General features: G+C 36.6%; 1 protein-coding gene across 1 annotated transcript in view; it reads left to right on the top strand.

Annotated features, from left to right (window-relative positions):
* Positions 1–21,118, top strand: part of CPS1 (carbamoyl-phosphate synthase 1) — a gene marked incomplete at both ends in the record, with an annotated part of 122,675 nt that overhangs the window by 88,915 nt on the left and 12,642 nt on the right. Inside the window, 8 exons of the mRNA XM_080689150.1 lie at positions 4,696–4,890; positions 5,318–5,385; positions 7,404–7,479; positions 11,831–11,908; positions 14,618–14,725; positions 16,337–16,426; positions 17,313–17,483; positions 19,615–19,689. Coding sequence (XP_080545276.1) covers positions 4,696–4,890; positions 5,318–5,385; positions 7,404–7,479; positions 11,831–11,908; positions 14,618–14,725; positions 16,337–16,426; positions 17,313–17,483; positions 19,615–19,689 — 861 coding nt within the window. The remainder of the gene's footprint in view (positions 1–4,695; positions 4,891–5,317; positions 5,386–7,403; positions 7,480–11,830; positions 11,909–14,617; positions 14,726–16,336; positions 16,427–17,312; positions 17,484–19,614; positions 19,690–21,118) is intronic.

Raw genomic sequence — 21,118 nt, 5'->3', positions numbered from 1 at the left:
GGCCTTTGCTCACTGATGCCCATCAGTCACTTGATTTCAGGGTCACTCACCTTATAGGGTGACCCCTTATGCTCATGTGTTTGTTCATTGTGATTATGCGCATAGGTTCTGCTTCTTGAAAAGATATTTGAATTGTGATTCTTTTGTTTGTTTGTTTGTTTTGTGTGTGTAAATGCCAAGAAAGAAAGAAGTTAGTGTCAGTCAGTCATCTATAAGACTTTGATAGATAATATTTTGCCTGGTTTACAACTTCGCTTAAGATATGCCTTATAAAAGAAAAAGATATTCTCAAAATACTTAGAGTTCAGTGCTTGATATTATATTGTTTATAGAAGCTGCAATTCTCTTTAACTAGATCTGTTTTCTGGGGATAAATTTTTCAATAATTGTTATGGGCTACAATCACTAAAAATCATATGGAACTCATTTTAAATTCACATTTAACCTTTATTTCTTCAGATACTCATATCTTGAAAAGTTACATAAACAACATTAATTTTCTTCTGTATCAACCCCTTATTTCTCAATTATTTTATAATTATTCTTTATAAGCCTGATTTGTGTCAGGTACAGTGGTACATGTCTGTAGACCCTGCTACTTGGGAGGCTGAGGCAGGAGGATCAGTGAAGTCCAGGAGTTTAAGACTAGCCTGGACAACATAGTGAAATGTTTAAATGAATAAAAAAATGAAACCAACAATGAAGGCCAACAATGAAAAACCAAAAAGAAATAGATTTGATCTAAAAATATCACACAACATATCTGACACCTTTTGTTATCCCTGTCTGGTTCAAGTCCTACTTGAATAACTGTTTCTTACTTTTACTTACTTTGCTTGACTATATCTTATAAAAATGTACTCTGCTTAATCATTTAATTGTCTCATTTTAACACTATATTTATATGGAGACAATGGTACTTCTGTAACATAAGAAGTTAAATGAATGAATTAATGACAGTCTTGCTGTAACTTATTTAACATGCATTAAAAGAGTAATAGCAAAACTCACTAGGGGACGTATAACTCTGAACAGAATTGTGGTTTGTTTCTAGCGTTTGATTTAATTGTACTATAATTTTAAATTTCTGCCTAAAATATAAAACATGTTACTAAAACTTAAATCACTGGGCAGGGGGTATAGCTCAGTGGTAGAATGCATGCCTCACATACTTGAGGCTCTACGTTTGAGAGAATCAGCACCACATAAAAAAGAGAGAAAAATGAAAATTACTAAAATCTAAAGCATGGTCCTTCTCATTCACAGATGCATAAGTAATAGAATTTTATAAATTGAAGTTCATCCATGAAATTGCAAAAATCAGGGCCATTTTTTATGAAGCAAATGCTATTTCTATTAGTAAGATAAATTTCTCACATTGCATTCTACCTAAAATCCAGCATTTAGCCAGTATGGACCAAAGAATTTAGTGGCTAGGAAAAATTATGATACTCTGAAATATATTTGAAACATTTTCTGTTAATTCTTTACTGTTTAAAATACATTTCTGGAGCCAGGCGTGGTGGCGCACACCTGTAATCCCAGTGCTTGGGAGGCTGAGATAGGAGGATTGCACAGGTTCGAAGCCAGCCTCAGTTACTTAGTGAGGCTCTCAGCAACTTAGTGAGACCATGTTTCCAAATAAAGTATAAAATAGGGCTGGGAGTATAGCCCGGAGGTAGAAAGAACCTGGGTTCCATCCCTAGTACCACATCCAACAAAAAACAAAAAAAAAAAGAAAAGAAAAAAATAGAGCTGAGGGTAGCTCAGAGGTAAAATGTCCCTGTGTTCAACTCCTAGTACCACAATAAAATAAAATAAAATAAAATAAAATAAAATAAAATAAAATAAATTTCTGGTATGATTGCCATTGGAATGTTGTTTCAGTATTCTTGTATAACCTTAACTCAGTAGAATCAGGTTTAAAAATAGGAAACTAAAATGAGTAAAAAAAAAAAATACAAAGGATGGGGCTACAGCTAAGTAATAGATTGCCTGACATGTTTGAGACTGTGGGTTTCATCTCTATTTCCAGCACCAGCACCACCATCACCACCAAAGCAAAACAACAACAACCAAAAAAATTCCCCCAGACAAAACCATAAAAGTAAATCTAGCTAAGATCAATCGAATGTTGGGAAACTAGTGAATTATTTTAGGCCCAAATATTTTATAGATTTATGGAACAGTTGTTCAGAGCATTTTATTTCAGCAGGTCACTTAGAACTATTTAGGCATAAGTGATTATAATGATGATGACTTACCTGTGAGGGGTATCAGGTCCCTGTGTGTCCTGTGCTTGGAGGGAGGGGCAATTTAAGATTCAATTCTTCCCTGAAACTGACTTATATTGATTTCATTCAAGAAACATGTTCTCATAGTTAATTCTTTTTGCTCTATGGGCAAACATCGTGCTATACCATCAAGTTTTTACTTTATAACATTTCTGTAGACTTGATTTATCTTCCTCTGATGATCTATATTTATTTGGAGGTCAACCATGATGATTCGGTTTTGCATTGAGTTTTGCTATGTCTCACTTTTCAAAAAGAATGTTTTAGAAATAGTTACCTTATTCTCTAGCATTAGCCACCTCTGAAAACAGCCAGAAAGTAGACAGTCAGATATTTGGTGGACTGCTTTAGGCATAACTGCTTTTTATTGCATAGAATTGAACTGATTTCACAAACAGTTCTATATTTTCTAGATAAGCAACATGGACAAGTATTTGCACCTCATTAAACCTCAGTTTTTTAGCTATAAAATGGGTCAGTAATAATCACCTCCCCAGGATATTGTGAAGGTGAAAATAGAAAATCCAGAATATGTAGCAAAGCCCTCAATAAACAGTGGCAGCTATTATTTCCTTGTGTTGAAAGTTACTAAAGTTTAGGAAGATACAAATCACATTCATAGAGCTTGAAAAATATTGAAAATTGAAATTTTCCAATTTTGGAAATAATTGAAAAATATTAATGAAGACCTTTATATTCAACTTTAACCTTGTATTTAGTCCGAGTGACCCCAACTTTTACTACTTCTCCCTTAATTTTTAAAAATGATTTTGAAGTGTTTCTCATAAGAGATTTAAAGAATTTGATTTTAAGTCTCTAAAACCTTAAAACACTGCTATTTAATAAACCAAGGATAATAAGAAAAAGACATTACTATAGTAAAGAGGATAATTCTTTTTAAAGGTTTTGCAAAACTGTATATTGAACATTTTAAAAATGATAGTAGTTTAAGTACATGTATAAGTATGCAGAATGGTGGATTACTATTTTCGGTACTGTTTACAATGCCTTTAAGCATTGAGTTTCAGGGTGTTTGTTTAGGCAGTACTGTAATTGCTCTCAGCAGCGAGAAATTAGCTTCATTCCTTAAAGAACATGTTAGAACTATTTCAAGTATGATAAAATATACTTAGCACATATCTATCACACTTCAACAAATCTACTAATATTCATTACTAGGTCATTTGGACAAATATAAATTGTGCCATGTTCCTTGGGCAATTAGATGTCAGCTTTTATATTAATAATCATATTTATATATTAATTTACAGTGTGCATAGGACTTTGAATGTTTACTGTCTTATTTTATTTACTTAGCAGTCTTGTGAGGAGGCAGATATTATTATCCCAGCTTTATAGACAAGATGACTGAACCTCAGGGTGAGCAGGAGGGTGCAGAGGGAGCCTAGATGGGAAGGGACTTCTTACTGCAATTCCAATTCCCCACCATCACACTGGCTAAAGCTCACTACTCCAACACCAGTCTTGAGTGACACTGAGATTTGGTGAGCTAATATAGACACACTGTTTATCTTGAATTTAGACTGCTAATGGAAGTCTTGGTTTTAAGTAAGGGAACCTTGGATCCAGGCACCGCTTATAAAGGAAATAGGAACTAAGATCAGTGGCTGGGTACTAGGGATGGATATGAAGTTGACAGCAAAGGAGAGGATATAGTGGCTTAGATCATTGGAAAGGAGAGTGGGATATGGACTTGACATTAGCTTAGAAGTGGTTAGAGACAAGGTTATTTAAACAAGAGAAGGAGAAAGAAACAATAGCCAAAGAAATTTTCATGGTACAAAGAATTTGCTGGTGGGAATGTAAATAGTTGAGGAAAATACATAGAGGAGTCTCTTTGGGGCTGAGAGGGGTGCTGATAAATAAGACTAGAAAGACTTTAAATGATTTATACTTTATTCTTTAGGCAATAGGAACCTTTGGGGAACTCTGAGTACAGGAATAACTTGGTTAAGCAGTCTTATAGGATGCTTAATTTGAATGTAAAGTATTGAGGTGGACAGGCCCAGGAGAAATGTTGAAAGGAGAAATTTGGTATCCATTTAGGAAATTACAATAGCAGTCAGGGAAGTAATTGATTATAGTAGGGAGTACAAATCCATCAACTTGATTTTCTTTTCCAGTTGTCACACATGCAAATGTCACAAGAGATATTCACATGTGGTTTCCTGGAAGTCTTGCATAGACTTTAGGATGTCATACCTTGGAAAGTCAAAATGAAGTTTATTTATCTCTCTATGGCATAATTTATTATCTTTCTTTGATAAGAGGGATGAATACATCATCATCAGATTAAGCATTCAGTAAGGAAATGGCAGCAGTAGTAGCACAGTTGTCTTTTGGCTTCTCCAGTGGTTGACACTCTGGATGTCTTTTCCAGGCTTGTGGTGGCTGTATCATATCAGTCGGGGGCCAGATTCCAAACAATCTAGCAGTCCCTCTGTACAAGAATGGTGTCAAGATCATGGGCACCAGTCCTCTGCAGATTGACAGGGCTGAGGACCGCTCCATCTTCTCTGCTGTCCTGGATGAGCTGAAGGTGGCTCAGGCACCATGGAAAGCTGTTAATACTTTGGTAAGGAGAGAAACAAGTGTCTCGTTTTATTTATTTATTTTTTGTTAAGAGTCATAACCTGTATATTAACTACTGGAGATATTAACTAGAGGGCAGACAGCATTCACACTATGCATGGTGAATTTACTGTAAAGCTGTTGTATTTCCATGATTGCACTTAAATGTTGATTATAAATAGATAGCAGTATTCTCATTAAGATTCAGACAATGAAAAGAAGTTCAAACTATTTTTGAACTAGATTTGATATTTAGAATTAGAAACTAGGAAATTTATGTATTTCAATGTCAAATTTACATTTTAATGGAATCTTTTGAGAGAAAGAATAAAGAGAGTTAGGTCCTCCCTTGATCTAACTGTACCAGTCTGCATTTTTATTGAAAATTTTAAACTATTCACACATTTTTTGTTGTTATTTCTATTAATTAGAATGAAGCCCTGGAATTTGCAGACTCTGTGGGCTACCCCTGCTTGCTGAGACCATCCTATGTGTTGAGGTAATATATTGTTTTCTGAAGCAGTGATTCAAACATTGGGTGATACAGAATTGTGTGCTAAATGCTCATAGCACCAGACTTCGATGTGAAGTCATTTGTGAATCCATCCACATTCTCTAAACTGCAACAGCCAGTTTTAGAACCAACGTGTGGGTCTTTGATTTAATGCTTTTTCTTCTGTGAGTGGCAACAGGGAGAGGCTATAGGTCCACACCTAGAAGCGCGGCTTAAGGCATCTTAAAACTGAGTGAGAGTAACTGAGCAGGGTGATTTTATAGAAGAGAACAGGACAAATAATACAGAAATTAGGAATTTCTTACCAGCATCTTTTTTTTCTGATTCCCAGAAGTGACAGCTTCTCTTTGACTATTGTCAGCACCTTCTGATAGCGACTTTGTTTTGAAATTTGAGTTTTTGAGATCAAATTTTTTAAATGATGAAATATAATGGTGAGGAACACGAACAGTGAGGATCTTTTATATTATACTTTGAAACTAAGTTCTATCATCAAAGGAGAAGTTGTGAATTATCACTTAACTCTCCTCAGATGTTACCACATGTAAAGAACCACTTCACTGAACAGGGGATAATAAGAAAAACACAATTTTCTGTGCACAATTTGAAAGTGTAAATGGAATTTGAGATGGGATCCTTTAAAATAATGAAAAATTTCAAATGAGGTGGAAAACTTTCCTTTTTACTGATGCGACATTTTGAGTAAACCAGTCCAATACTACTACTACTTTGAGGAATTAATGTAAATTAATTTAAACAACAATCAGACATCTAAGGAAGAATTGGAAGAAACAGTGTTGACTATTGCATTTCTTTTCCCACTTTACAATCCATCCCTTCATTCAAGGTTCATATACTTTAAATTATCAGCGTTATTTCTCTAGTCTCCTCATGAGCAGATGAAGGTTTTTAATGCAAAAATTTATGATAGAGCAGAAAAGGCAAAGAAAATACTACTTTTTAAAAGGAAGTAGAAAGTTATTTGTCTTTTATTCTTCAGTGCCTCTTACTGTTTCTCCTTTACTCCTCTACTTTCCCATTTTGAAAATGTCAAAAAGTATTTATGTAAAATTATGACAAAAATTTTGATAATAATAATTATTACTTTAATTTAGTTACATAAATTTATTTCAGGTAGCATTAAGGGTTTATAAGGAAGGACACAGTTGAATAAGTTTTAGTCAGATTCTGAACATTTTATTTGCAAATGCTATTAAAAATTGATTCTCTTGTAATAGAGGTAATAGTATGACCTGAATTTACAGTGTACCAACAGGTTAAAATCAGCTTTTAGTAATGAACTATAAAGGAACAGGGTATGTTAATCAACTTTGTGTCATTGTGACCAAAATAGCCAAACACCTCAAGAAGAGAAAATATTTAACTCATAGGTTCACAGATTCAGTCTATATTCAGCTGGTTCCAAGGCAGAAATAACAGGGTCTGACAGGGTGTGGAGGAGGAAAGTTGCTCAGCTCATGGCAGCCTGGTAGAGAAAAGAGAGAGAAAGACGGGGTGGGGGGGAGAAAGGGACTGAGAGAGTTTTCAAAGCCACACCTTCAATGCCCACCTTTTCCAGTCCTGCCCACCACTCTACCTGGCTGGGGACAAGGCTTTTAGCACATGAGATTTGGGGGAGAAATTTCAGATCCAAACCATAACACAGTGTTAGAGAATGGACTTAACCCTGTTTAAGGTTTAAGAATTACCTTCAGCCAGCAAAGCATTAAAACAGTAAATTAGAACAAGAAAACCTTGGGAGAGTATAATTTCTAGAGTCACCTGGATTCTCTTTGGGTCAGTCCCCAACTCTGGTGATGTTTTTTACTTTGGTTCATTGTCCTGGTGATTAAATAGAGTAAATTCTCAATTTCAAAAAAGGTTCCTTGTTATTTAGTCTACACTGGAACACTTCTGAGAATGAATCAAGTCTAGCATGTTTTACTTCTAGAGTGATAAGAAGAAAAAAAGAAACTAATCTATCCCCTACTCTCTTTTTTCAGTGGATCTGCTATGAATGTAGTATTCTCTGAGGATGAGATGAAAAGATTCCTGGAGGAGGCCACGAGAGTCTCTCAGGTAGTGTACAGTTTCCTCCTGGAGACTTTTACCTCTGCTGCTAATTACTACCTTATTTATTTATTTATTTATTTATTGTGGATCTGGGGATGGAACCCAGGGGCATTCCACCTCTGAGCTACACCCCCTGCCCTATTTTTTACTCTTTATTTTGAAACCAGTCTCGCTGAGTTGCAGAGGGCCTAAGTAGCTGAGGCTGCCTGCAAAACGCGATCCTCGGTCTCAGCCTCCCGAATGCTGGGATTACAAGCATGCACCACCACGCCTGGCTCTACTACCTTATTTTATATGCTGTTTTTCTTTTAAAAAATGTGGTTGAGATGATTTTTCATTTTTCTCTCTTTATACCTACTGGTCTCTTACATGTGAGATTGAGAAAACTCAGAAGTATTAACTGATAGCTAAATTGTATGGTTATTGGAATAAGAAGAGCTGTGCATAATGATCAGAACATTTTTAGACACCAGGAGTCTAAAAGGATAAGCACCATTGCTGGATCCTGGAAAGCATCCTGTCCTTTTCATGTGCTTACCATTAACCAGCAAAGGCTTTCTTGAGTTTTAATTCTCACACTTGGGCACTTTGCCTTAGTCAGTCATACAACTTTACTAGTAAGTCCTCTCACTCACCTATTGATTTTTCTCAGCACATTTTCTTGTGAGTTGATAAAAATGTTTATAATTTCGTGGTGATTCAACCACCTTCCTTCACTACCCCCAGCCTTTCCTTTTTCCATTGGCATTACCTCAGCATGATCTATTTAAGATTTGCCCAGTGGGGTTATTGATTTGCAGACCTTGTACTGTTGAGGATAAAAGTAATGTTTTCCTTTTAAAACCTTTCAAAAGCTAGTTGGGGTAATTAAAAAAAAAAGGAAGAGTATGATGTTAGTAAGTAGAATTTGGAGGGAGCTGAAGAGTGAAATCAGAGGCATTTCAAAGGGGAATAAAGAGAATAGGTTGTTCCTGCACACAAAAAGCTTGATCCCTCTCCTGTAGACTAGTTATTCGCCAATGTTGTTTGGGTCATGAAGACCCAAAGAAGAGGCAAAGAGTATAAGGAAAGGAACCAACAGTGGTTCAGAATTCATTCATATTTGTATGAAAGTCATATAATAGAGAAGGCAATCTCTTCAATGGGCTGCTCTTCATTACTATGAGATATAAACTGTCTTCTTATATCATTCCTTGCCAGGAATCCTGCAGTGGGCCCTTTTGAGAGTCCAGTAACTATACCTAGCTGGTGTGAGTGATGAATAAGCGTTTCCTTTTTTTCTACCTGGAACACTGGACCTTTTAGGACTTCTACTTAATAGAAAATTTGAAAAAAATATTTACTTTTCAGTTATCATATGGATAAGACCCACCTAGGACCAAAGTTTTTTTTTTAACAGAAATGTCTTGATTAAATATTTTCCTAGTTCAAGTCTCTGTCTCAAATTACAGCAGAATCTTGGATGATTAGTTCAATATATGTAGAGTAAAACCAGCCCTTATCAACCATCTTCTACTTATGTACTTATTCATACATATTAGTTCCTATATATTGGCATTATCAAAGAACAAACACATGTAAGGATAAATATGGTCTCTTATCTCTCAGAGGACTTTGTTTGCTAGGGGCATCAAAATATCTAATAATTATAATTAAGTAATTATTGCAATAGGTAAAATATGGGATATAGAGAGAAAGTGTAAAAGTCTTCATGTCTAGTTCCTGAGGAAGAAATTTTTAAATTATGTCTGATGGTTGATTCAGAGTTAGTTGTCTACAGGCTTTATATTGTAGGTATAAGTAGAAAGAAAAGCATGTTTAGAGGACTGAAGGTGAGAACGAGCATATTCTTTTTAGGAATTAATAAAGAAACCATTATATGGCTAGGATAGCAAATCTGGTACTGTTATTCTTAACTGTCTGCTATAGGGCAAAGAAGGTTAATTACAAGCAAAACTGAATGCTTGGAAAGAGGATAGTGGGCTGTTGCTGTGGCTCAGGGTAGAGATAGATAACAGTGCCTTAATGAAGAAGATGGAGAAACATTTTAAGATGTGTATTCAAGGGAATTAGTGAGTCGATGGAGGTTGAGAGTGAAAGGGGATGAAGAATGACTCCTATGTTTCTGTCTTGGACAACTGGATGTATAGTAGTGGCACTTACTGATGTAGGGAACACTGGAGAGGGAGAAGGTTTCAGAGGAGGAAATAATATATTCAATTTTTGACCTTTTGAATATGAGCTACCCATGAGGAATCCAAATGATGATTTGAAGGCAGAGGGTTATATAGATTTAGAACTGAGGATTGAGATCATGACTAAAAATAGAGATAGGAGTATAGATTTTGAAATAATCAAGAGCTTTTTAAATCAAAGCTTTGGGGGTTGAAGCAATTACTGAAGAAGGGAACATAGAAAGAATGAACAGCTAAGACAGATACTGGGAAATAACAGCAATTTAGGGTTGAGAAGAAAAGAAAGAACTATGAAGGACCCCAAGAAAGAAGCATGAAACTGTCGTTTGCAGATATCAAGAGAAGAGAGCGTTTTAAGAAAACCAGCAATTTGTAATGTCGCTGGAATTAATTAAGATTATTCTTCAACATGGAAATCTTTCATGAATCCATTGAGTTGGCCAGGATTGTATATTGTTATTGTCCCTCCGACCCCTTAACTGGGGGTCACCTGTCCCCCAATTGCTGTAACAACTTATAATACTTCCCAACTGCACTCTTTTCTGGAAAACTGTTGTCAAATTGGAGCCCTATCAACCAGGAAGCACGATCTCTTACCACATGTCCACTCTAAAAACCCTAGACAGTGGCTGACCTTTGCTTTAGAATGGGACTCAATTCTATGGTGTAATTCCTGTCCAGAGCTCTCTGTGGGGTAACTGGGAAGGTGGTATGCCACAAACACGTAGCCATAAACATGTGACTTTTTTCCTGGTGCCCCATCTTGCTTTCTAACTCTCTCAATAAATCACTTGAATAAAAGTTTGCATCTCAGTCTTGGCTAGAGAACTTGACTGACAAGATAGCTAGTAAATTTTCTTTTTTTAAGTTATGCTATTATCATTATTATATAGAAGAAAAAAACCCTCAAAGATCTAATAAACATGCTATTGGAAACACCCAATATTTTTAAAAGAAGGAACAGGCATGGAGAAAAAAATAGTTTTTTTTTTGTTAATAAACACTTGCCTGTCCATTGGGCTTCCAAAGAGAAGCAAGGATTTACCTCAATAATAATCTTAAGAAGGAAGAAGCTTATTCATGGCATAAAACTTTATCTCATTTTTCCCATAAAATTTAATTTTACTTAAAATGTTCTACTCAGTGAGATAAGATACGTTAAATTTAATGCATCCACCAGATGATGCACCTCATGATAGTGGCCAGAAGGGATTTGTGTTCAGAGGAAAGCAAAACCTTCAGAGAAGGTGGCAGGGAAGTGGTGATGTGTAAGCTAGACCTTGAGGGGTGAGTTGAGATTTGAAAGATGAAGCTGAGGAGAAAAGGTAGAGGAGACAAGGAGAAGAGAGGCATACAGACACATAAATGCAGGGCCTGCTAAGAAAGAGACAAGTGGTCCAGGTTGCTGGACATTGGCAGGTCACCAACCCACCTCTTTCATAGAAAAAGTGAATGGTACTCAGGATGTGGGCAGCCTCTCAAATCTGGCCTGCAGAAAACGAGTGCAGGAAGAACGTGAACTTTCATAAGCTGATTGAAGCAACCAAGAAAGGATGCGTGTGTTAATGTCAGTAAAGGGAACTTCCTTCGGTTTTACCTTTGGCAATGTCGTACTCTTAACAGTAGGATAAAGCATATCAACTTCAGGCAAAGGATTTCATCTTTGATCCAATAAAACCAAAACTAAGTGCTCTTTCCTTCTGAGCTCCTTCACAGTTGTCATATAGAAAAATGACTGAGGAAGTTTCTTGGGGGAAAAAAGTAAGGGTTGGAAGAAAGAATGAACCTAAAGTGGTAATTATATAATTGTAAATAAAGCAGAGAAATATTCATGATTCTCAAAGCAGAGAAGGAAGCCACATATGATTTCCCCCTTATCCCACTCTTTTCTTTAACTAGCCTAGAAACCAATATTTGAGAGTTCAGAACCCATGCTCAGTTTTCTGAGTATTCAAAGATGCAGAAAGACCCTCGTTCTCACTCTAAGCAGAGACTGACCTTATTCTTACAAATCAGACTGCCTAATGAGTTTATGCAGTGTGTTTAGTCATATGTTTTCTGCAGATCTTGCCCTGGTATTTACTTAACATACAAGACTTATTTTACATTATCCACATCATTTCAGCTAAAGGTTCTGCTCTTCTCTGTTTCTGTGTTCTTAGGAACACCCAGTAGTGCTGACCAAATTTATTGAAGGGGCTCGGGAAGTAGAAATGGATGCTGTTGCCAAAGATGGAAGGGTAAGTGCTTCGTCCCCATCTCCCCTGTCCCTGCTTTCCCACCATTTTTTTTTCCTTATAAATCCTGAAATATTCTCAGGTCATAATTCAGGGTTTCTACAAAACTGGTCTTTGATAATAGTGGAGAAGCTGCTCAGTAAAAAAAAAAATCAAATTCAATGACAATCCAGTTGATGTGTTCTGAATATCATATTTCCTGTGTTTCGTACTGTTAGAATTTCTCTTTGATGATATTCAAAATTAATTATCATCCCGTACTCATCATTCTTTTTGAATGGATTTTCTCTCTCATTTTCTTTTGTCTGCAGCTTTCCTTTTATGTTTCAATGACTATTATGAAAAACATCCAATACTTTTCTTTCTGAAGTTTCTAATTGAATCCCTGGTTTTCTTCTCTCTTGATTTCCCACCCTTACTCCCCTCATTTTTATTGAATTAATAGAGGCAAAACAAAACAGAGAAAAGTAGATAAAATAATAACATGAAATTAGCTTACCATATCACATCTGGTATCACTAATATGGCAATGAATGCTTCCAAATTCAAGGAGAAATGAAAATGCAAAGAATAGTTTACTTAAGTTTTTCAGTTGTGTTATTAAGGCATTTATGACTTCTTTTGAAATATAGGAAGTGTTTTAGAGAGTCTATGTCATTTTATTTGCTTCAAGGAAAAAATATTTAGCCTTCAGCTTCTGTTTTGCAAAGATTTCAAAATGCTACCAAAAACATTAAATCTTTCCTTTTCTTCCATTCCAGATTAACAGTTCAGAGGAGAGTTTTCTTATGTTTTTAGTCATAATGGTGTCTACTTAGCACAGAAGCATATAATCTTGATTCGAAGCACTCGTAGAGATAATTTATTCCAGTCTCTCGCCCCTCAGGACAAGATTTTTTTATAACATCTTCAGAATGTGGTTATCTGATTTCTTTTAAACATTTTGTGATATTGAACACAAAATACTATAAGATTATGTATTGTGGGTTTTTTCTTTTGAAATCTCAGGTATTTTTTTTATCTTAAGCTAAGCTTTGCTTTTCTGGAACACTCATCCCTGACATCCTGAGTCTCAGAGCATAAATTTTAATCTCTCTCCTCTTTTAACCTTTTAAATATTTAGAGATTGAGATGTAAACAAGATTAGTGTTATTAAATGGCTATGGAAGTGGAGAATGTAAGACTGTCCCATAGACATGTGCACTTATTCAAATACTGTGTGCTGGTCTGTTGTTTTAATTTGGCTCCAGGTTGCTCGGATATGTGCTTGCCCTCAGCCTCTCTCGGATGTGGGCCATTGCACATCGTCTTGTACTTTCTCTTTTGGAAATGTTCCAGGTTATTAACATAATTTTAAAACTATCATAATCAGAAATAGGCAGAGTGCTTCAGGTATAATATGATTGTTCCCCAGCTCAATGGGCCAACTGCCTCCTTTTATGAGACACTACACACACACACACACACACACACACGCACACACACATGCACACACACACGCACACACACTTACTTGAGCCCTTACTATGTGTCAAGTATCAAGCCAGATATTTTATATGCAGTCTCTTTTCTCCTTAAACACATTCCATAAGACAAGCACCACTGTATTTCCATTCTTTTTTTTTTCCCTCTATTTTTTATTCGGGTCTAGGGATGGAACCCAGGGGCATTCAACCTCCGAGCTACACCCCCTGCCCTATTTTTTAGTCTTTATTCCGAAACTGGGTCTCACTGAGTTGCAGAGGGCCTCACTAGGTGGCTGAGGCTGTCCACGAACCATGATCCTCCGGTCTCAGCCTCCCGAATGCTGGGATTACAAGAGTGTGCCACCACGCCAGGCTGTATTTCCATTCTTATTAGAAACCAAGGCTAAGCAGCTAAAACACCTTGCCTGCAACAGTGATATGAGAAAGATGGAGACTCAGTGTTACTCTGCTATGTCATTAATAAATCGGATAAGGAAATCATGTATGTGGTCTATGTAAGTCTTTTACAGCTACCACATTATTCCCCTTCACTTTTAGCTTTATTATTTCCTAAACACACATATTATTAGCATCTAGGTTAAAGTGATTGAGGTCATGGGCTTTGGAATCTGACAGATAAAGGTTCAAAAATCCCAACTCAGTCACACACTAGTCAGATGAATTTATTTATTCTTACAATGCTTTCATTTCCTTTCTCTAAAATAAGACAAGCAAAAATTCCTCTTATGTTCTTTCTTTCTCAAGCTAAAATTTAAAGATCTCTTGATCAAACCCTCAGTTCTTTCTAGGCTACCTAAGTTATATCATTTACCTACCTAGCTATTCACCTGGCTTATTTTATTTTCTAGTGTCTAAAGATAATCTCCAGTGCCTCCCAAATGTAATAGTTTCCAATTCTGTCCTCAAAGTCAATAGGAGTTGCTTTAGTTTCCTTTTTCTCCCTTGTTACTGATACCCATTCTAATCAGTAGAAGAGGGCAGTAAGCTCTCAGCCACTCACATCAGCCACTAGACAGATGCCTCTAGAGGTCGTCTGTCACTGTTCAGGGAGGCCATCCCAGACAGTCTGTGTGTAGCTCTTTCTCTTGCTCCCATGAGGACCTTAGCAAAGGAACTGGTCAATGCTAGAGGTGAGGAGGCATCTGTTAGAATCAAAGAAGTGGTCGAGGGAGTAGGTTCCTCAAAGCAGATGTCTGACAACCCTTTTTAAAAATCTTTTGGCCAGGTGATCTCCCACGCTATCTCTGAACATGTTGAAGATGCAGGCGTTCACTCTGGAGATGCCACGTTAATGCTGCCCACACAAACCATCAGCCAAGGAGCCGTCGAAAAGGTCATCATTTATAAATGAAAGAAAGGGGAACTGCAAAAGAAGGGGGGGGGGGGCTCAGTTAAAACCAACTAGGTATCAATGGAAGCCATGCTCCTGGATAAATTTAATGATGAGGAACACTTTCTTGCCCTTTGTCAGCTGAGGATTTTAAAGATATTTTCTTTTCCTGCCCTGTACATAACCCTCTTTGGTTATAACCCTCTTTGGTTATAAACTAATGTAGTGACTCTCAGCCTTTAGTGTAAACCCATACTACCCAGGGAGCCTGTTAAAATACAGGTTTCTCAAATTCCACAGTTCTGGGTGGGGTCCCTGAATTTGCATTTTTTACCAAGTCCTCCTAGTGACCCTGCTGCCCCAGTCTGGGGACCATGTTGATAGATTGGCTGCCACAAGTAGTTTTAATAGTTGAGAGCCACTTACTACAGGTGAGCAGCAAGCAATGGGATGCTTCTCAGGAGTGGCACTGCAGGTGAGCAGCAGAGGACCTTCTGAGACCTGTGCTTTTTCTCTTCACCCTTACCCTCACTTCAAAGCAGCAAGCACTTTCTGAAGTGATGAGAGCCACTTCTTTAGAGAACTTCCCAAGAGAGAGGACTCTTCCTCAGTACTCAATAGGTATGGCTAGAGGTACACATAGGGAACAGCAGCTAAGTAACTCTCAAGGAGGTAAGGATGTCCCATTGTCTTCAGGTATGTTAAATCAGGCTTGTTCTTTCTCCCCCAGTGATCCTGCCTGCAGAGCCAGTGCAGCCTTGTCTCTGTCAGTACACTGGGCTGCATTCTAATGGTTTTTACTTTGTTCTAGAATGTGCAGGAAGCTGGATGAATTGTAATGCCAGCAGCATTAAAGAAAATGTCCCCAGATTTCAATTGTCTTCAGTTTCTCATGTCAGGATAAATGACTTTAAAACCTCAGATTCCCCCCACCCCCAAATCTCTCAGAGCTCAATGTGCCACAGAATCCACTTCCTTTTATACCCAATTAAGTTGCTGAACTCTTGCAACTATAATGAGCAGGGAGTCCTTGCTTCTTGTAATCAGTGCCCCCTGTTGGCACAGGGACCTTCTGGCTCTGGTTGGATACAGAAATTCCTCTATGTGGCATGCAGACATGCAGGGTCTCCCTGCAGGCAATCACCATTTCCTTCTGACCATAATGTCTATCCTTGTAGACTTTAGGGCAACAGAAAAGCAACATAAAAGAAATCTCTCAGGTCTCTTTGTGGTACCGTGTAATTTCAGGGTCTGCACCTCTCAGCAGGTAGGTCATTAGATTGATAGAGAGTTTGGACTGCAGTTTCTGATGCTGAAGCAACTAGACAGAAAGGATTTCATTTAACCCACAACGTAAGGCCAGCATATATATTTACAGGAGATGGGGCATTTGGCAGAGAGATAACCCTGTCATATTATTTGTTCTTTCTCTTGCTATCCTGTTGTGATTATTTAGTACATGGTATTTTATTGTGCCCATTATTATTATCATGATTGTTATAGCTCTCTATAAAGAGATATAATGAAACCTAAGATTAAGGTATATACATTTGTTTGTTGGTTTTTAATCTAAGCTGTGCTCTTTAGCATGATGCCATTGTCTTTTTGCTCTAGGTGAAGGATGCTACCCGAAAGATTGCAAAGGCTTTTGCCATCTCTGGCCCATTCAATGTCCAATTTCTTGTGAAAGGAAATGATGTCTTGGTAAGAAATGCCAATGTGTTTGAGAGGAGACTGTCACTGTATTAGGTCATGTTAGCTTATGTCCTTCTGGTAGTTTCTGTGAACACCAGTGACAGAGGGACTGAGACCCCTGCAGCCTTTCTGTCTGAGAGTAGGGTGTAGCACAGAATATAGCACCTGTTTTGTCTGAAGGCACAGGCTCTCAGTGGCATTGATATGTCAGTCACAGTGTAGTGAAGCACTCTAATCCACTGGAAAGAAGATCACTATATACCATTAACAGTATAGTTCAGATGGATACAGTGGCTATCTTAATGTATAGAGTATTCTTTAGCTAATTAATTTACTCAGAAAAGAAAAATGATTTGGATACCATTTAGAAAAAAATTAAGAAATTGAATAAATCTGATTATTTTTAAATTTTATTTAACACATCAATAATCAACATATTGTCACCACCTACAATATAGTCATATGGTGACTGCAAAGATGTATAGGGCACAGTCTCTGCTCTAAAAGATCTTGTACCTAAGTGAGAGCTGGGAAGGAAAATAATTTGTAAATAACTGTAATAAAATGTAGGGTATAATAGCTGCTAGGTGAGGGTTATATAAATAGTTTTGGAGTCAAAGAGCACAGAAAATCATATTTGTCAGTGTGTATACACATGTATGCATAAACATATATTCAGATATCATATGTCTGGTTCAAGGTGGGTTACAAGAAGGCTTCAAGGAAGATTTTGTATTGTAAGCTGGATCTTACAGAATAGTTGGGCTTTTGGCAAGTTAAAGATGGTAGAGAGTGTTATATATACGTGGAAACCAACTGGCAGAGCTAATATTAACTAACATGCTGTTTTGGGCTTTCTTTGTCTTCCTCCTTTTGAATTTTATGATCTTTTCAGGTGATTGAGTGCAATCTGAGAGCATCTAGATCCTTCCCCTTTGTTTCCAAGACCCTTGGGGTGGACTTCATTGATGTGGCCACAAAGGTGATGATTGGAGAGAACATTGATGAGCAACATCTTCCAACACTGGAGCATCCCATAATTCCTTCTGACTATGTTGCAATTAAGGTAACATTTTAAAAAATATATGTCATTTTATGAGTTTCAGTGAAACAAAAGGAGCAACTTGCTGTTACAAATCTTAAGACTTTATGAACCTTCTAACTAAAATTCTGGCCTGGGGATTTATGCTTCCTTTCAGTAACTCAATGCAGTTGTATGACAGGTAACTCTATGTGAACTATTGTGCATTAACTAAATTTAAAAAAGAAATCTAGAATTGCATATGCTCAAAGCCAAATAACCAAGTGAATAATAAGCTATGTTTATGCAGCTGACACACAATGGCGCCAGTGTAGTTAAACAAAAGTCCTAGACATACTTCGTTAGGATAAGATTTGAATTGTGCCACTTTTGAATTGTGCCAAATCTTCAGGGATGCATGGCTTTTGTAAAAGTGGTTGCCCTGAGGGGTTGGTTAAATTCTTATCACCTTGGTCAGCTTTGCTTCACTTGAATTTTCATCAGTGGATAACTTTTCCATTTGAAAAAACTCAAGACAGCAGTTGCTATTTATAGTGGTGCTGTGAGGGTGATGAATTGAAATTATATTTTAATAATGGTTTAATAATAAAGCCACTATACTCTTTTAGCTGGCTAGTGTGTTGTTTATGCATTGTGTATTTATAACTATGACCTTTAACTGCTTTGCAAGACAAGAGGAGTTGTGAGATATATAAATACATCTGAATTTCTTAGATGAAGCACACAATAAAATTAATTTATATTGTGTGATATTTATTTGGCATTGACATATTTTGGATGGCTTCGAAAGGTTCCTGTTCCTCTGGGTGCTAGTGTCTTCAATCATAATTGTTCTATAGGTGAGACTCCATGTTATATTCTAATGGGAGCTTTGAGTTGAAGCTATGAGCCAACAATATTTACTAATCTTGATTAAATTGATAATTTAGGATGTCTTGGATTTTCCAGTGCATTGATATAGGATGTCACTTTTTGTATGTGGAGGAGGGTGGCATTTTTTTCCTAGAGATTATGACACAAACAAATTTTTAAAGCTTTTCATGATTGTTCAATTATATGATTCTTTTTTGTTTGATACCACAGGTAGTAGGTGCTGAAAAATATTTTTTCTCTGTAGATCCTACATATGAAATTTAGGTTGTTTCTTTACATATATATATATATATATATATATATATATATATATGAATACATGCTTCTTATATTGGTATATATATGTATATATGCATATATAATTTACAACAAAAAATATTGATGGATAGATGTGCATTTTTTTAGAATGCACTCTTATCTTTTAGCTTACTTCTTTCTTAGTTGTTATTTTATATGAATCTTAAATTATTTTCTATTTGTTAAAAGCCCTAGTAAGGTTGAACTCAACAGATGGAGAAATAGGGAAAGTGGAGAACAGGAATATATAATAATTTTATCTAGATGACTCAGGGACCCAAGCTAGAGTTCCTATGATAATTTATAGGGTGCCAGACTCAATGGAGGAATAGTCTAGACCAGATATATGGGCATACACAAACAAAAAGAACTTGGTTCTTAGTGAATCACACTGATAAAATATACGAAAAAGAAGCACTCCTATGTTTCAGTTCACATGAAAGTTCTGGGAAAAGTGTTTCCAAGCAGAATGTTTTTCAAAGCTTTTAAGAGGTGTCAACAACAGTTCGGTGTCTCAGAAGTCAGCTTACAGACAGCCATTTCTGGCAAGGTGGCTTGTTGCAAGTTCAAATGATCAGAACAAGGAGAGGAATGTTCCAAAAGCCTATCAAGGACAAAAAAAAAATGTGTTTGAACTCTGTGTTTGGGGAGACTAATGCCCAGTAGACATTGTTTGAAATCACTCCAATAAGAATATGTGTAGGCCAGATTAGAAACGCTGGTCTAGACTGGTCACAAGGGACCTATTTACAGAAATAATTTGTGACTATTTAACCCAAGTTTTTGGCTGAGAGCTCAACAAATTCTTGGAACAGAATTTAAAGCTATTTTTCAAGTCAGATTCTGGGACTAAATAGGTTTTTTTTGGTATGTCTACCATAGCCTAAATGAATGTTGTGAGAGATGATTCACTAAATGTATTTATCCTCTCTTATCCCTTTATACCTTTCTCTCACATATTTTTCCTCCCTATTATGTCTGGCAGGCTCCAATGTTTTCCTGGCCTCGGTTGAGGGACGCTGACCCCATCCTGAGATGTGAGATGGCTTCCACTGGAGAGGTAACTAGTTTACGATCCATGAATACTTTCATTAAATCTGCTTTGGAATCTGTGGCTTTATGATCTGAACATAGTAAAGTAAGGAAGGTAATAAGTAGTGAAACACAAATTTCAACTTTCAGAGGAAGTTTCAAAGTGTTAAGATTTAAATTAAAGAAAAATCTTTCCCTATTTTGGAACAGAGTCTATAAAAATCTCACCTATATCTCAACATCAAAAATAATGTGAGGGTTCTTAATTCATTTCCACATTTAATGCATTTAGAAAAAATTTCAACTACTTCTCTAGACATCAAAGCGAATCAGTTCTGCGTCTTTCTTTTTATTTGAAGATTCTCATGTCTGTCTGAAATAGCACTTCACAACTTGCTTTGTTACCATGAAGTAAAATCATTAGATTTTTTACTAGCAATGTTCTGGATGAAAGCATTGAAAAGATCCTAGTCCCACATGTTGTGGAATCTGCAGATACATGCAAAATCCCAGGATTGTTTTTAAAGCAACCTTAACCTTGTGAGGGATATATCTAAAAACTATAATGGGACTGGCCACTGGATGTCCCTCTTCACTTGTGTTGGGACTGTGTCAACTGAAGGTTTCTTTAAGAATGTGAAATGTGTTTTCTCATAGAGAGCTGTCAGATTCTAGAAAGTTCTCTACATGTCAGTGTCAGGACATTTTATGAATCACCCAGCCCCTGACAGCCTTACTAGATACAACCTTCCTGATCCCCATCAGTGCACACCAGAGTGGCAACATCAGACTGTGAGGCATCATTGTTTCTCTTGGTATTAAAGGCAACCTGAAAGAAGAGAATGTTTAATTGCAACAAATACCTTTATATGGTTGCCTAGTTACAAGCAAGATCTGTGATGAGAAGGCAAGTGAGAGGAGAAGGCAGTAGAAATAAATGCCCATCTTATTTATATTTGGACTCTTAGAAGAGGTCACTTTTGGCCTCGTTCGCTACTTCTTTTAATTCAATAGCCAAGAAAATCTGACTTTAAAATGAGAGCACTCCTTTACATTCCCAGTTTTAGAGAACTGTCTTCAGGTTCTTCTTGATGTCATGGTTAATAAATAGTAGTGGGCCTATTTTCAGTTGGCCCAGGGTTGTGATCAGGGAGAAACCTCTTTTTCTTTGTGCTTTTTTTTGTCTAATGTAGTAAGTTTGTTTTCAGTGTGTATGTTTTTTCTACCTCCATATGTATACCTGTGGAGTTGTGGAAATAAGAAAATATGAAAGAATCAGAAATACAGCTTCCCTCCTGGTTGTCTCTTCTTCTAAAGTATACAGAGACAATTCCTCTTCTGTTATTAGAAAGCCATATTTCTGAGCATCATCAAATGTAACATTTCAAGTTATTTCATAATTGAAGTAGGAATCATAATTCTAGTTTAGAAATCTCAATTTTACTTCAGTGAGACTT

This window comes from Muscardinus avellanarius, assembly GCF_963383645.1.
Source record: "Muscardinus avellanarius genome assembly, chromosome: 2".
Taxonomy (NCBI): Eukaryota; Metazoa; Chordata; class Mammalia; order Rodentia; family Gliridae; genus Muscardinus; species Muscardinus avellanarius.
This window is presented reverse-complemented; position numbering and strand designations above follow the sequence as displayed.